Below are 17,999 nucleotides of genomic sequence, written 5' to 3'. Positions count from 1 at the left end.
AAAATTTAAATTACTCACATATATTAAGCAAGGAGATGCTGGAACTGCTTCCCTTCGTTGTTCAAATATTTCTGAAACCTTCTTTGGAAATTGCTTATTATACTCTCCGGGTTTCTGTATCAAATAGCAGCAATTTCTTAACGAACGCTAATTTTAAGTTCATACAAACTGTGTGGGTTTGATCTGTACAAGTTCTCACTCCAATAGATAAAAATCGCAGGCCGTATGTTGTTAGTGATAATTCTATTTTGAAACACGTCATGAAAGCACGTTCTCTCTCAGTTATTTGGCCAAAAATGCCCGCAAAGTACAGGGTGATTCAAAAAGAATACCACAACTTTAGGAATTTAAAACTCTGCAACGACAAAAGGCAGAGCTAAGCACTATCTGTCGGCGAATTAAGGGAGCTATAAAGTTTCATTTAGTTGTACATTTGTTCGCTTGAGGCGCTGTTGACTAGGCGTCAGCGTCAGTTGATGCTAAGATGGCGACCGCTCAACAGAAAGTTTTTGTGTTATTGAGTACGGCAGAAGTGAATCGACGACAGTTGTTCAGCGTGCATTTCGAACGAAGTATGGTGTTAAACCTCCTGATAGGTGGTGTATTAAACGTTGGTATAAACAGTTTACAGAGAATGGGTGTTTGTGCAAAGGGAAAAGTTCTGGACGGCCGAGAACGAGTGATGAAAATGTAGCACGCATCCAGCAAGCATTTGCTCGCAGCCCAGGAAAATCGACTCGCAGAGCTAGCAGAGAGCTGCAAATTCCACAATCAACTGTATGGAGAGTCCTACGAAAAAGGTTAGTTATGAAACCGGAACGTCAACTACCCGAGGCGATGGATCGGCCGCCAGGCAGCCCGTGACAGAGCACTTCATCACTGGCCTCCAAGAAGCCCTGATTTTACCCCCTGCGATTTTTTCTTATGGGGGTATGTTAAGGATATGGTGTTTCGGCCACCTCTCCCAGCCACCATTGATGATTTGAAAGGAGAAATAACAGCAGCTATCCAAACTGTTACGCCTGATATGCTACAGAGAGTGTGGAACGAGTTGGAGTATCGGGTTGATATTGCTCGTGTGTCTGGAGGGGGCCATATTGAACATCTCTGAACTTGTTTTTGAGTGAAAAAAAAACCTTTTTAAATACTCTTTGTAATGATGTATAACAGAAGGTTATATTATGTTTCTTTCATTAAATACACATTTTTAAAGTTGTGGTATTCTTTTTGAATCACCCTGTATTTTCCACATATTTCTCACAGTTAATTGTTTCTTGGAAAAAAATTGGGCCTATTATTATCTCACCACTAACAGCACAATACACTCTTATTTTTGATCACGCTGGGGTGCTTCGTGTACTATGGTAGGCTTTTCAGCTTTCAGTCCAATAATGGTTATTTTGTAAATTAACGTATTCCCTTAGGTGAAACCATGATTCGTCCGAAAAGAAAGTTATGCGAGGACCTATTTCTCTGTCATGCACTCTGTTCAAAATCCATTCACAAAACTGCAACCTTTTGGCATGCACACCCGGTTTAAGTTCTTGCACTGCAATTATTTTATACGGCAGTAACTACGTAGCCGTTTGAACAGTGCCATAGGAAATACCCATCTGCTGTGAAAGACGTCAAAATGGTTTTCCAGAAGACCATTCCAGAGCATGCCCAATGTTATCCAGAGTTTCTTTTGTGAGTAGTGTAAGCGGTTGTCTATGTTTCCTGTCAAGAACACTTCCTTTTTTCATGAAATTTATTTATCACTCAATGAATCGCACTCCGATTAGTAACATGAACATCAGGAAATTCCTCTTGAAGTAATCTCTGTACTGCCGCATCGATTCTGTACCCACTACGAATCTTGGCGAATAGAATACTCGTATTTCGCCATTTCACTTGAAAAACTTTCACTCAGTATACTGCATTGCGTCGCCAAGTGCTGCCTGCCAAAGGCCCAGGAACGGAGGGGAAATATATTCCCCACCAGAGCCCCCGCCGGCTGGCTGTCGTCAGGGCAAAAAAATTCCCGCCAGGCTGTTGCGTTAAGAACTGATCAGCCCGTATATTCACCGCTCCTCTAATTGTTGCAGTTTTCTCTTCGGCATTATCATTTGAATTAGCCACGACAGTTGCCGCCGTTCCTTTACGGCAAGCCATCCTGACTATTTCTGTTTGTCCGTTTGACGTCGAACACACTGCAGTGCACGGTCTCTCCACGTTAAGCTGCCTCGCGTACTTACGCTACGTGTTCCTCGGTGTCACTATCACAATTGTTTAACGATTGTTGTTGAACAGTTAACCGTTGAACGATAATCGTCGGTTACCAATTTACTCGGAACGTCTGCGACTTGATTTTTCGCTAGTGTCGTGTTTCTATTCGCAGTCACATCTTTCTAGCGAAAGTTTATAAAATGAGCTAAAAGTTCACTAAGCGTAAAAGATTGTTATTTAAATGCATTTTTATAATGAGATGGAAACGAATTTTCCACATATATCCGACGAAAAGAGCCAAAATACACCGTATGTTTGAGCTCAAAAATGATAAATTAAGAGGGACTGTATCAAACATTGGTCGTCACCCATTGTGAGGGGACAGCAAAAAGTTCTCCCATTTTTCCGTCTTCCGGTTGGGCAGTTTGACTTTGTTCTAGAATTAATCAAAGACAATACCTACAGTGAATCCATATCACAGAAATCTGTACCCTGTAGCACCAGAAAAAAAATTGCTTATACCTTGGGGTAAGTGCTACCGTTATTTACACTCTGAAATTCTCTTGTCCTGCATTTTCAAACTTACACATTGCGCCGAAACGAATCCTCTCTACTTACTTTCCTCCTCCTACAGTTTGCTCTATTAGTTCTTGATGAATTTTTGTGCAGAAAGTGAAGTTCACCTACCTCAACAGACGTTGAGAAGTCCGTTACATTCACTCTGTGATAGCAGATATTATTGTTAGCCTGTGAAAAACAGCGTTGATGAATAATAGAAACAATGTGCGAAGTATGAAATTAATCGTATAAAATTTAATACTGATTCGGAGTATGATTGTACGTAGCGTTCTTTAAGCCAGGGCTGGGCCGCATCATACCACGACAGGTGCGCCTGCGTGAAAAAAAGAAAGAATACATCTCACTCCTAGTTGCATCACAAGCCACTGTTCTAAACTCGCATACCTTTACTCCATGAAATAACAGCTCGGAATAATCTGTTACGTTACAGTATGTTCAGTAAAAACAAGGACAATAAAAAGAAATGTATATCGAACAAATTTATTGAAGTATAAAGTTGTACAAACTGTAGGAAGAAAAAAATTCTACATCCATTAATTTATGTAAAAGCTTCATCTCCGTCGGCAAAACTTTGCGAAGTTCAAAAGGACTATGAGGTTGCGAGAAAGAAATTAGCTCTGTTAGTGAAGAGCTTTGATCTGAATAGCCTGCTTCAGAATTTGGCGATAATGACTGAGGCGCAACAGTAGCTGAAGAACTACAGCAAAAGCTTTGGCTATTGAAAATGCAGTAGGGACCATGCTGTATTGACTCTATCATTTCAATTTCCAGCCTTGCTATTACGTGTAACGTTTCAGTTTTTGCTCGTTGCTGTAGACCAGCTGTTAATTTTTTTACGAATCTGGCCAAACTTTTGAAACAGAGGTCAACATCATCTCTTTCTTCTAAAATAAATGTGCTCATCATTTCATTTCAATCTGATTGCCTCTTTTCTAGAATTTCTGTAATTTTTTCTCTATTGTTTGATCTTTTTTCTCGGCTTGTTATTGTATTACGAAGACGGAATTGCATTGTTGTTGTCGTCGTTGTTGAGGTTTGCATCAGTGAAATTTCCTCATCACTTGTCACACACGAATCTGCTTGAGAATGGTGAAGCTCCTGAAAGGAAATAATATACAATAAATGTCATCCATAACAGTTTTACGATTCATTTATTTTGAAAAATGGTTACATACCCACGATGTTCTTCAGACGTTAGAACTGATAATTTTTCCTCCAAAGCTCATTTTTTTTCTTTTCTCGTTGGAGCAGCCGCTCAGCCGGTGTTCTTTCTTCTTTTTCTATCATAGGGGTCTTTTATGTTTCTCCAGCGTTTTTTTACACTGATGAACTACAAAGAAATTTATAATAAATAAATCAACATAAAATAGTAATTTAGAATGTAATAACCGATAGTAAATTAATAAGTATTAATGGTTTGGTCGTTATTATTTCCATGTATTTGGCAACAGGTGACTCCTTCCATTCGGTATAATTTCAGTTTCGATTAAGTGTAAGTGAAATTAGTACACTCATAAAACACTCGTTAGCAACACTCAATGAGGCTTTAGTATCATTAATGCTGCCGCCACTGACTCAAGAAAAGTTGAAAAGACAAGCAAAATAATTTGAGTTGAAATGGGATTTCCCCAACTGTTCAGGAGCCATTGATACATATTCCAATTCTATGCCAAAAAATACCTGCTCTTTCTCATAACTACAAAGCGTTTTTGTCAATAGTGCTTCTGGCTGTCATCGACGCAAATTGTAAATTCATTTACATCGACGTGGGATCCTACGGAAATGAAGGTGATGCAGGGATTTTCGAACGATCTGCTCTGGGGAGAGTATTCTATAATGGAGCGCTGCTTCCAGCCCCAAGCAAGCTACCCAACTTCGACGTCGTCGTCGGTGATGATGCTTTTCCGTTGCATCAAAACATATTGAAACCATATTCGCGAGGAAGTGCGATCAGAGACAACTCTAAAGCTGTATTTAATTACAGATTGTGCTTTGTTCGCCGAACTTCTGAAAATGCGTTTGGATTACTAGCGCAAGCTTTTCGTATTTCCTATACCCCAAATAAATTCACTCGCCGAAACTGTCAACGATGCTGTAATAGTTTCCTGCTGCTTAAACGACATACTGAGGGATACCTGTACAGTAAAAACTGGATCTTCTGCTCGTGAGCCAGATCCTTCGCAAAATTGACCCACAGACAATCTGATTAGTTTGGCAAGTGGTCGTGGGTATGCTAATGTTGAACGACTTGGAAGTAAGAGACGCATTTGCTGCGTATTTCAGCACCGATGGGAGGCTGGGCTGCCAACATCAACAAGTTAACAGAACCGACAGAAATTAATTGCGGTACTGTTATTTTCATCCTTGTAGTACTGCAATATCAAAAACCTTGCTCCATTGATCTCAGTTACGAATAATATGTAACACTAACGTTTTAAAATTGTCTTGTTATTATAATTATCTTCTTTCCTTTCTCAGACCTTAGGTCTGGTTAAAATGGAAAGTGACGCGGACCTTGATCAAGCGTGACTTCCTTTTAACTGTACGGTATATGTTACACTGCATTTAGGAACTTTCGGGTAATTGAACATGTATCAATAATTACAGATTTCTGTAGTTGTATATATACGTTTGGATATAGCTGTATTGCGTTGATGTACTGGTGGATATTGTGTGGTATGACTCCTGTAGTTGATAGTATAATTAGTATAATGTCAACTTTATCCTGATGCCACATGTCCTTGACTTCCTCAGCCAGTTGGATGTATTTTTCAATTTTTTCTCCTGTTTTCTTTTGTATATTTGTTGTATTGGGTATGGATATTTCGATTAGTTGTGTTAATTTCTTCTTTTTATTGGTGAGTATGATGTCAGGTTTGTTATGTGGTGTTGTTTGATCTGTTATAATGGTTCTGTTCCAGTATAATTTGTATTCATCATTCTCCAGTACATTATGTCATGCATACTTGTATGTGGGAACATGTTGTTTTATTAGTTTATGTTGTATGGCAAGTTGTTGATGTATTATTTTTGCTACATTGTCATCCGCTTGTGATGTGATCTACTGTTTCTATTTGGTGTTTGCAAAATCTGCATTTATCTGTTGTGGTACTGGGATCTTTAATAATATGCTTGCTGTAATATCTGGTGTTTATTGTTTGATCCTGAATTGCAATCATGAATCCTTCCGTCTCACTGTATATATTGCCTTTTCTTAGCCATGTGTTGGATGCGTCTTGATCGATGTGTGGCTGTGTTAGATGATACGGGTGCTTGCCATGTAGTGTTTTCTTTTTCCAATTTACTTTCTTCGTATCTGTTGGTGTTATGTCATCTAAAGGGTTGTAGAAGTGGTTATGAAACTGCAATGGTGTAGCCGATGTATTTATATGAGTGACTGCTTTGTGTATTTTGCTAGTTTCTGCTCGTTCTATCAAGAATTTTCTTAAATTGTCTATCTGTCCATAATGTAGGTTTTTTATGTCGATAAATCCCCTTCCTCCTTCCTTTCTGCTTAATGTGAATCTTTCTGTTGCTGAGAGTATGTGATGTATTCTACACTCCTGGAAATTGAAATAAGAACACCGTGAATTCATTGTCCCAGGAAGGGGAAACTTTATTGACACATTCCTGGGGTCAGATACATCACATGATCACACTGACAGAACCACAGGCACATAGACACAGGCAACAGAGCATGCACAATGTCGGCACTAGTACAGTGTATATCCACCTTTCGCAGCAATGCAGGCTGCTATTCTCCCATGGAGACGATCGTAGAGATGCTGGATGTAGTCCTGTGGAACGGCTTGCCATGCCATTTCCACCTGGCGCCTCAGTTGGATCAGCGTTCGTGCCGGACGTGCAGACCGCGTGAGACGACGCTTCATCCAGTCCCAAACATGCTCAATGTGGGGACAGATCCGGAGATCTTGCTGGCCAGGGTAGTTGACTTACACCTTCTAGAGCACGTTGGGTGGCACGGGATACATGCGGACGTGCATTGTCCTGTTGGAACAGCAATTTCCCTTGCCGGTCTAGGAATGGTAGAACGATGGGTTCGATGACGGTTTGGATGTACCGTGCACTATTCAGTGTCCCCTCGACGATCACCAGTGGTGTACGGCCAGTGTAGGAGATCGCTCCCCACACCATGATGCCGGGTGTTGGCCCTGTGTGCCTCGGTCGTATGCAGTCCTGATTGTGGCGCTCACCTGCACGGCGCCAAACACGCATACGACCATCATTGGCACCAAGGCAGAAGCGACTCTCATCGCTGAAGACGACACGTCTCCATTCGTCCCTCCATTCACGCCTGTCGCGACACCACTGGAGGCGGGCTGCACGATGTTGGAGCGTGAGCGGAAGACGGCCTAACGGTGTGCGGGACCGTAGCCCAGCTTCATGGAGACGGTTGCGAATGGTCCTCGCCGATACCCCAGGAGCAACAGTGTCCCTAATTTGCTGGGAAGTGGCGATGCGTTCCCCTACGGCACTGCGTAGGATCCTACGGTCTTGGCGTGCATCCGTGCGTCGCTGCGGTCCGGTCCCAGGTCGACGGGCACGTGCACCTTCCGCCGACCACTGGCGACAACATCGATGTACTGTGGAGACCTCACGCCCCACGTGTTGAGCAATTCGGCGGTACGTCCACCCGGCCTCCCGCATGCCCACTATACGCCCTCGCTCAAAGTCCGTCAACTGCACATACGGTTCACGTCCACGCTGTCGCGGCATGCTACCAGTGTTAAAGACTGCGATGGAGCTCCGTGTGCCACGGCAAACTGGCTGACACTGACGGCGGCGGTGCACAAATGCTGCGCAGCTAGCGCCATTCGACGGCCAACACCGCGGTTCCTGGTGTGTCCGCTGTGCCGTGCGTGTGATCATTGCTTGTACAGCCCTCTCGCAGTGTCCGGAGCAAGTATGGTGGGTCTGACACACCGGTGTCAATGTGTTCTTTTTTCCATTTCCAGGAGTGTATATTTGTGGCATTGTGATCGTGTAAGTGTATTGAGTGCTTCTAGATCAGTGTTACTCCATTTCAATACGCCAAATTTGTTATTATTATTATTATTACTATTTTTCCAACTATACACACGAACTGCGCAACGTTACGTAATATTATGTTGCTGGATGTATTGAAACTTTGTTCATTATGTGGTGCATTTTCGTCAATAAATTTTACATTGCAGATTATAAAGTAATTACTAAGGATAAATACTGGTATTTAGATAAAAAAGACAAACTTACTTGTTTTTGCAGTTTCACTGGCAACCTCAGCCCATGTATTGTCCTTGACCCTTTCATCTCTATAGGACACATTTGACAACTGCCACAGTGACGGATGATTCGCCATTTTCTCGACAAGACTTTCATCATCTGCGTCAGAAAACGGAGAAGCCATCATGCACGTGGCCTTTCACAACAGAAATCAAAAGCGACTCACGACTACAGCCAGGCTTCTACCGTACGACTATGCGAGACGTACGATCGTCGTTAACGACTGTGTCGGCAAACAATCGAAGCAACACAGCTCCATAAGAAATGCAAAGCAACAGTGCTCTACGATTATCGTTGCACGTTGAACGGTAATCGCAACAGTCGCACTGCGGGAAACCTACCTTCACGTGGCGTTCCGCTGAGTCTCCAGAAGCAGCGCCGTACGTGTTGGGTGGGGCTCGCAGCGACGGCAGAGCTACTCACAAGGGACATTCCCAACACTCAATAAACCATCTCCATAAAACTTGGCGGGTGTGTAGAGGGGGCAAAATAATGCAATACGTACTTTTGTCTGCACCGTTTCATTTTGCAGGTGTAAAACACTCCCAAAAAGGTAACTTTGCAAATTAGGTTTGGAAGGAATATCTTCGGAACCATCATATATAAAAAATGTTTCTCATATAAAACCTGATATGTAATTAACGTTCTTGAAAATTGTATAATCTAGTTTTGTAATAATCTGAAATTTTGTAAAATACGCCATCACCACTAATTAAACTTGAAAAATGAAAACTTTTGTTACAACATAAAATTTCAATTTACAACCATCCATGTGTAACAAAGCTTGTTTCGGAAAATAAGCTGTACACAATGTGCGGGGAGAGTATTTTCAACAGACCTAATTAAATTTTCTAAACATTCATTTTAGTCTAGTTATTTATTTACTTATATTTATATTAAGTTTTAAATTATTATTTTACGTTTTACACAAATTTTTTGTTTACCATTTCACATACGTGTATTTTGTTAATTGAAACTAATAAGTAACTCACTATTATGATGCGAAATCATTACAATTATGATAATGTTTTATTACATCATGCACATAAAATGAACGAAATTTCCTCAGATAATAAACACGACAGAGAAAACAATATAAAACAAAATTCAGCAGGATTTCAAATTGTCGCTGGTGATCCTCTAAATATCCTGATTTGTATCAAGCACATTTCAGTACATTGGCAAGCCTTGGAGAAAAGAATTGATTATGTACTAGTGACAGCAGCTTAATTATATTGTTTCTCAAGTGCAGATTCGCACCAAAATCATTCAGCAGAACTATGTCTGAAAAACATCTCGCAAACCTCTTCCAAGATCGAAAGTCGTATACACCTCATGACTGTGCCTGTACCGTCGGGCTCTTTGGGATCACCGGATGAACAAGTTCCTTGTCCTCAGGCACGATGCTCTGTACTAGTGGTCGTCAAGTTGCGGCCCGAGGGCAGCATGCGGCCGAAATCAAGTATTCGTGCGGACTGTGATTCTCAGGACTGTTTTATAACAAAATGCATCTAGTAGATAAGAGCCGGATCCAGAAACTTCAATTAACGAAGTGAATCCTAAGCGTGTAATTTTCTACTTACAAGAAAAACTCAGTATTGCACCTCCCTTAGATTTAGTAGTAACATGGCCCAGTGGATAGTTCATCAAAAACTGAACATAGATCAAATATGAAAACAGGAAGAAGGTGTACTGAACTGTGAAAAACGATGCAAAATCGAAACAATGAACGGTCCAAGCTCAAGATGTGCAACACCGTGCGCTCTTAATAGCTACGCGGTCGTGGTTATGTGGTCACGTTGTAGCACTGCGAAAGGGGAGGTCCGTGTTCAAATCTTTCTTGTGCTCCATTTTTTCATTATATTACTTCCGTCCGGTCACTGACGTGTCTGTTCACTGTAATCAAATTTGTGTCAGTGTCGCGGTGTAACGTCCGTTTGCAACAGCGAGCTGTAAGGAAGGGACCTCCAAACTTATGTACCTCCTATTTGTTACGACTCTTGCGTTCCGTATCGGAAGTTTTGCATCTTGAATTCCTTTCTTTGTAACATAGTTCACACCCGTTTATTTTTTGTTTTCATTTCTATGAGAGATCTTTGCGGCATTTGGCCTGCTCTCACTATTCACCACATTTACCTGCGACGGTAATATATTTTTACCAATGTATAGTATGACAACTGTCAAGTCTGCAGAAGAAGAACAGAAACGTCAGTGACCGGACGGAAAGTTCATAATCTTGTGGAAAAAAAATTAAAAAATAAAATGGGGCACGAGGAAGATTCGAACACGGATCTTCTGCGTTACAGTCTAACACCGTGACCACACAGCCACAATACCACCATTCTTGCAGTTCGTTCGACGCTACATATTTTGAGCTTGAACAGCTCACTGCTTCTATTTTGCTTCTTTTTTCACAGTTCAGTAAACTTCTTCCTGTTTTCATGCTTTACCTGTGTTCAGTTTTTGACGGGCTACCCGCTGGGCCATTTTACCATTAAATCAGAGGGGGGAGGGGGGGAGGTTGCGGTGTGGAGTTTCCCTTGCCAGTAAAACCAAAAAATACTTACAAATACAGTAGTATTTTAAGATGTGTTCAATTTTAATAGACGTTGGTGAACTCGGCTGTGAGTTAAGTAAAGCTGGCCGCCTAGTTCAGGAGCTGAGGCTCATGTAGGGTAGCCCCTGCGGAAATAGAGCAGGTGAGGGGGAGGGGATGTTTTATTATTTGTCTTCCATTACTGACAACTCACGGGCGTGTGCGACTCGTATCGATCAGACGCTATTGTACAGATTTTGACACCGAAGTAACATGGATTTTGTGAATGCATATTACACAGACGGTCATCTTGAAATAAGGTCCTTATTTGTAGCAAAGAACCTTAAGTTAATTAAGGTTGCAGTGAGTAGAAGAAAATTAGTATTTAAATTATTTATCAAACTTTATAAGGACAAATGTTATTATTAATCAAAGTCACTCGTACACATAGTGAAACCGACAATATTTCACCATGCATTTATTATGCCACAACCATTAGACTGCTCAGGTTGCTAGAAATCTGAAATCTACCACAATCAACACCAAGTGTAATTTGGGACCGCCGGCCAGCTTCCCGCGTGTCTTCTATAGAATAATACTATCAATAGCAAAAGCGACCGATGATTATAGAAGAGCAGTTTCCGAGCGCTTTTCAGATTACAGAAACCTGTTAGGTTAAGGTTTCAATTAAAATTTCCTCGATGTACTTACCACCACGTAAAGGGCTAAGCGAGGACAGAGAAGTTTACCCAACGTGTTGTAGATATTAATAGCAACTACTGTGTGATTAATATTATAGTGCACTTGAAAATTAAGAACACGTGTTGTCGGTATGATACTGGACCAATCGTATGTTGCAGTCTTGCGTAGGAACTCCACATAGTTGGCATCTGCCCGACATTTAATTTATGAAAAAAATGAATGAGCTGTTACATTTTAAACCTCATGTTTAGAAAAAACTGAAATTTTGTAGTTAATTATCTCAATTTTTACCACAGTTTTTAAAAGATTTGGAAAATTCTAGAGTTTCAGACACCTGTAAGTATGGTTTGTATGCTGTGCAAAATTCATCGAAGAATCTGTCTTACTTATGAAGAAAAGTGTACCTATAGCAAAAAATGCAGCCAGTAGTAAGTGAAAAAATGATGAAACTTCACATGTTAAAAAAATTAATTTTGTTATGTTTCTGAACTTCCAACGGTCCGTCGACGATATTCTACGCCCCGTTTTGTTGCCCTTCATGGCAAGCCATCCTGGGCTTACATTTCATTAAGATAATGTCCGCCCGCACATAGCGAGAGTTTCTACTGCTTGTCTTTGTGCTTGGCAAACCCTACCTTGGGCAACAAGGTTGCCGGACCTCTACTCGGTTGAGAACGTCTTGAGCATTATGGGCAGGGCCCTCGAGCCAGCTCGGGATTTTGACAATCTAACGCCCCAATGGGTCACAATTAGGCTCGATTTCCCTCAAGACATCCAACAACTTTATCAATCAACGCCAGGCCTAATAACTGCTTGTATAAGGACCAGAGGTGGACCAACGTATTATTGACTTGCTCAATTTGTGAAACTCTTTCCCCAGAATCTATCATCCAATTTTTCTGAAGTTGTAGTCATTTGTTTGTCGGTATATGTACATCATATCAACCGATTTCAGCCCCTTTCGAATAATTTCTTCGTTGTGGTCGTTTTTTCCCCTCAGAGTGTATTTGTAGGAACGAATATAAATTTAAATTACGCCTGTTGTAACACAGCGCAATAAGTAGAACTGAAATGATATTGAAAATATTCAGTAAATATTTCTGATCGTGTCTCCTGTTGTATAATGCATTTAAATATAAGTACAGTACTTTTATTAATCAGTTACTCATCCGCTTGCACAGACAACACAACAACACATTGTCAGGCAATTACAGTGCCACAGTTTTAGGGTCGCTGTAGGTGGCAGCAATCTGATCCTGAGAAGAGGCAACATGAAGTGTTCAGGAGATCGGTTGTATCCAGTTGCAAATCTCGTACGACACTTGGTAAGCTGGTTTTTTTTCCCACTAAACAGCGGTGCAGGACAGTGTCAAATGCCGTCACAGCCTTATGATCACTGATGCCTTCCTCTGCGTTAACTGATTCGATAAGTTCAGGTCTGTTGGTTGCCAGAAGGTAGATGTTACCCTCACGAGTTGGTTCTCTAACTATCTGCTCAAGGTAATTTTCGGACAAGACATCCAGAACAATGTCACACGAATCCCTGTCTCTGGTACCAGTTTCGATGACATAACATTCCCAATCTCTACCTGATAAGTTGAAGTCACCCCCTTTAACAACGACATGACCAGGAAAATGATATTCTGCAGGTTCTGTCTGAAGTGCTCTACAACTACAGATCCTAGCCCAGGTGGTCTATAAAAGTATCCGATTACCATTTTTGACCGTTCTTTGATACTAAGTTTCACCCAGATTAATTCACATTCGGAATCCGTGATAACTTCTATAGATTTTATCGATTTTTTTTACTGCAATAAACACGCCGCCACCATCGGCGGCTAACCTACCCTTACGATAAACATTCCAATCTGAACTTAGGATTTCGTTGTCACTGGCGTCTGGCGTCTGGTTTCAACCAGCTTTCTGTTTCCAATGCTATCTGTGCGTTATAATCTTCAGTAAGCGATACTATCTGTGGAATCTTTACTTGGATGCTCCTGCACTTTACCAAAATAATATTAATCTCTTCTATCTCTGATCTGCGAGGATCAAGATTCTCTGACGTCACTGTGGTTGATTTAACAGGCAAATCGTCTTTGATCCTAAGGGAGGTATTCTCTAACTTAAAAAAGCCACATGTGCTCGGCCCACGTACTCCGCTACCCTAGTAGCCGCTTCCTGCGTGTAGTGCACGCCTAATTTGTTAAGGCTTAAGGGGAACCCTACGATTCTGCACCCGATAGCGGAGGTCGAGAAATTCGCATCCAGTACCATCGCAGAGCCGTCTGAGCATCTGGTTTAGAACTTCCATTCTGCTCCGCACCACAGGACAGTGATAAAACCTTGGTACGATGCTACAAATAGACAGCTTTGCCTGCACCCCGCGTACGTTGCTAGTTGCCTTCACCAAATTAGCCAGCCGCCGAAAGGAGTCGAGGATAGCCTCAGAACCCAAGCGGCAGGCTTGTTTTAAGCATTTATTTACGGGTCGCCATTATTGTAATGATTTTGCATCATAATAATGAGTTACTTATTATTTTCAATTAACAAATTACACCTATTGTAAACAAAAAATGAATGTAACATGTAAAATAATAGTTTAAATCACACAAGAAATATAGGTAAAATAAATAACTAGACTAATAATTAGTATTTAGAGAATTTAATTAGGTATTTTGAAAATTCTCTGACACCACCTTGTGTACAGCTTATTTTCCGAAATTGGTCTTTTAGAAACCGGCTTTATTACACATGGATGGATGTAACTTGAAATTTTATGTTGTAACAAAAGTTTTCATTTGTCAACAAAAAAAAATGGTTCAAATGGCTCTGAGCACTATGGGACTTAACATCTATGGTCATTAGTCCCCTAGAACTTAGAACTACTTAAACCTAACTAACCTAAGGACACCACAAAACACCCAGTCATCACGAGGCAGAGAAAATCCCTGACCCCGCCGGGAATCGAACTCATTTCTCAAAATTAATTAATGGTGGTGACGTATTTTGCAAAATTTAATATCATTACAAAATTCGATTATAAAATTTTCAAGAACGTTAATTACATATCAATTTTCATATGAGAAACATTATTTTGCATATCATCGTTTCGAAGATATTCTCTCCAAACCTACAATCCAAAATTATCTTTTGGGATGTAATTTATACCTCAAAAGTGATAATGGACACAAACAAAAAAATACCTGTTGCATTATTTTTCCCCCTTTACTCATCTGACAAGTTTCATCAAGATCGTTTATTGACTCCTGGAAATGCTATCTATTCAGGGCTGTCGTCCGCGTGCCTCTCCTCAGCTGATCTAGTACAAACGCCGACTCGCACTTCCCACCAAAGGGAGAGGGACGATTCCTCCACACTGGCGGCGACCGATCGCACTGAAACTTTAAACACTCGCCTTGCCTATTCACACCTCAGAAAACACGTACGTGGGTAGGTGACACTTCCATAACTTACGCGTGAAGGCACCATTTGCCTGTAACGACACTTGCAACACGAAAACACCGCTTCAGCATAGTGCCGATGTCAAGACACAACTGATACGACGGCCATCTTGTCACATGTATTGGTAGTGATGTTGGACGCTGAGCTCTGGAGTAAAGTCGACGTTCAAACTCATCCCAAAGGTAATCCATTGGTCTCAGGTCGAGACTCTGGGCAGGCCAATCCATTTCAAGAATGTTCTTGGCCACAACCCATTGCCTCACACATGCTGCCATACGTTTGGGAACATTGTTCAAAATGTTGAAATGTGTGTGAATTCCTAAGGGACCAAACTGCTGAGGTTATCGGTCCCTAGACCTACACACTACTTAAATTAACTTACGCTAAGAACAACACACACACCCATGCCCGAGGGAGGACTCGAACCTCTGGCAGGAGGGACCGCGCAATCCGCGACAAGGCGCCTTAAACCGCGCGGCTACGTACTGTCAAGCTGATACAAACAAGCATCGTCTTCGGACGATTCCTCTACTTTATGCAGTACACAAGGCTGTAATTATATATATATATCCTTCCACGCTTAGTGTTTTCTTAAATGCAATAAGGTGGCCACAACCACCCCAAGCAAAACACCCCCGTACCTTAACAACACCTCCCCGGAACTTCACTGCTGACAGGACACATGATGGCAGGTGTGAGGCAATGGGCAAGTTGTGGCGCTCTTAAAATATTCTAAGTTCGTGGCCGCACGGGACGCTCGGCAAGCCGGAGCCCGGCAGCAACTACGTGGTGCCCGACGTTAGCTGAGCTAGAGGGGTAGCCCCAGCGCTTGGTCCAGGGACCACGTGGCTGGGAGTTCCATAGTGACGCTGTGTCGATGGAGACATGCAGGGAATGCCAAAGATGGCGGACTTTGTGAAACCTTAATGGCAGACATTTTACAGTTCATATAGAAATTAATAGTAGCCAGAGGAATCATGATACTTCAAAAAGAAACATGTACATTACCATTATTTGCATGACGATTCTGATGGTGTAATCAGATTTTCAAGATCTTTATTAGTTTGAAGTGTAGTTGTAAATTGTACAAGTAACACCCAGCAACGAATTTCCAAACTCAGAACAGTTCAACCGATTTTGTCGATCGACATGTCTTTAGAAAGCTATTAGTGTAAACCAGAATTGGTATAAATTACAGGTACGTAATTGGAATAGTCCATGAGTTATTGGAGGTCAAAGTGGCCGATGACTATCGATCGCGTCAGGCCATAAGTACTCCATAGTTACACGAAAAAACGGTAGCAGCATGCTTATAAATATATTTATTCATCTATGTCTTTGTTTATATCCGATATATACTATTCATGAAGAAATTGGTCAATTATTTACTGTGTTTTAGAAAGGACAGAGACATTAGGCTACTGGCTTACTTCTGTTCTATTCCTTTGATATATGTTTATTTAATTTGTTTGTGTATTTAATAATGTGTGTTAGAGCGTGTTTATGGTCCAGCCGTAGAAATGTTTGTTTAATTTCCGGTTATTTCAATGTAAATCCAGTATTTCGAACGTGTTTCATTACGTTTGTAAGTGTGCGTTGGCGTGGAGAAATGGCGGGAGCGCTATAGCCAATCACAGCACTCATTAATGGGGAGACTGTATGGAAGTGGAGGAGTTCGGAACAGTACAGGTGAGGGCACAGCAGACGAAAGTCCTGGACAGTACAGTGCGACGGATGCACGGTCGCGGAAGAGACTGGGAAAGTGGAGCAGTTTGCACGTGGTCACGGGTGATACAAATATTTTTTAGTGCCGGCTACTGCACTTGTGAGATTTCCGTGGCTTCTGCAGTGAAGACGTAGTATGCGTTTAGAAGTGAATGTCTCGCGAGCTATGTTGTTGTTCATAACTAATTACGTGAAGCAGGAATCTATTGTTTCCCTGTTAGTCAATTTATAATTTATTTATTTATTTATTTATTTATGCATTTATTTTACCTGGCAAGATTAGGGCCTTCAGGCCCTCTCTTACACCTAACCAGGCATACTCAGATTCAACAAATTTCAGTTTCTACAGAACATTAAGGACATATTACATGTTATACAGTATTAATGTTAAGAAAAAAATAGAGATTATAAACGTAGTACAATGATAATTATAACAATCAAAAATTAATTATAACAATCAAGAATAATAATAATAGTAATAATAATAATAATAATAAAGACTATGTATATGAAAGTAAACATATTTTTCTTTTATGAATGTCAGTCCTATTGCTAGTTGGGAATTTTCTCGTTATATTCTTGCAGCTTGTGAGTTATTCTCATCAAGCAGAGACATAAGACGATAGAATGGGGTGAAAGAGATATAGAAGAGGTAGATAGGTTAGAGGAAGAGAAATAGAATGGTAAAATTCGAAGCTATGATGGAGAGGAGAAAGAAAGAGATGAGAGGGGCCCAACAATGGTGGCTATACCGTCCCTAATATGTAAGTCTTGAGTTCACTCTTGAATGTTGAGTGGTTCCGGATAAGACGCAGATCACAGGGGAGCGCGTTCCATAGTCGTATGGCTGAGATGGAGAATGACACGGAGAAAGATTTTGTGTTATGTAAAGGTACAGCCAAGATGCTAGACGTATCCGATCTGGTATTGCGGTTGTGGAATGATGATAGGTATTTAATGTGAGAAGATAAGTATTGGGGGCACCAGTGGCTAAGAAATCGATGAAGTAAGCACATCGTGTGGAGATCGCGTGCCTTATGTGGGCGTATCCAACCTAGCTGGCAGTATGAAGGACTGATATGATCATACAACCGTATATTGCATACGTATCTAACGCAAGCGTTCATCACTAGCTCGAGGCGTCTCGAATTTTCACTATTTGTGCCGTGTTGAACTACATCACAGTAGTAAAGATTAGGCAAGACTAGTGTTTGGACTAATTTTTGTTTAACATGGGTTGGAAATATTTTTCTAAATTTCTGAATTGCATGTAGGGAGGAGAGCGATTTCCGGCAAGCTGTAACTGTTTGTTCTTCCCAGTTTAGGTGTTCATCCAAGATTATTCCAAGGTCTTTTACTGTTTTTTGGTATGGTAGTTGGGTACCATTGAGGTGTATTTGAGGGACTGTTTCGTGAAAGTGCCGACTGATTAACTTTGGATGAGATATAAGTATGACCTGGGATTTCTTGGGGTTTAGTTTCAGACCTAGGTTCTGTGCCCATC

General features: G+C 41.1%; 1 protein-coding gene across 1 annotated transcript in view; it reads right to left on the bottom strand.

Moving 5' to 3' along the window:
- Positions 1-17,999, bottom strand: part of LOC126249201 (uncharacterized) — a 608,431-nt gene that overhangs the window by 85,331 nt on the left and 505,101 nt on the right. The window contains exon 10 of the mRNA XM_049950854.1: positions 8,041-8,169. Within this exon, the coding sequence (XP_049806811.1) occupies positions 8,041-8,169 (129 nt within the window). The remainder of the gene's footprint in view (positions 1-8,040; positions 8,170-17,999) is intronic.

The sequence above is a fragment of the Schistocerca nitens genome, chromosome 3 (genome assembly GCF_023898315.1).
Source record: "Schistocerca nitens isolate TAMUIC-IGC-003100 chromosome 3, iqSchNite1.1, whole genome shotgun sequence".
Classification (NCBI taxonomy): domain Eukaryota; kingdom Metazoa; phylum Arthropoda; class Insecta; order Orthoptera; family Acrididae; genus Schistocerca; species Schistocerca nitens.
Note: the sequence above shows the minus strand (reverse complement) of the source record. Positions and strands in the feature narration are given on the sequence as shown.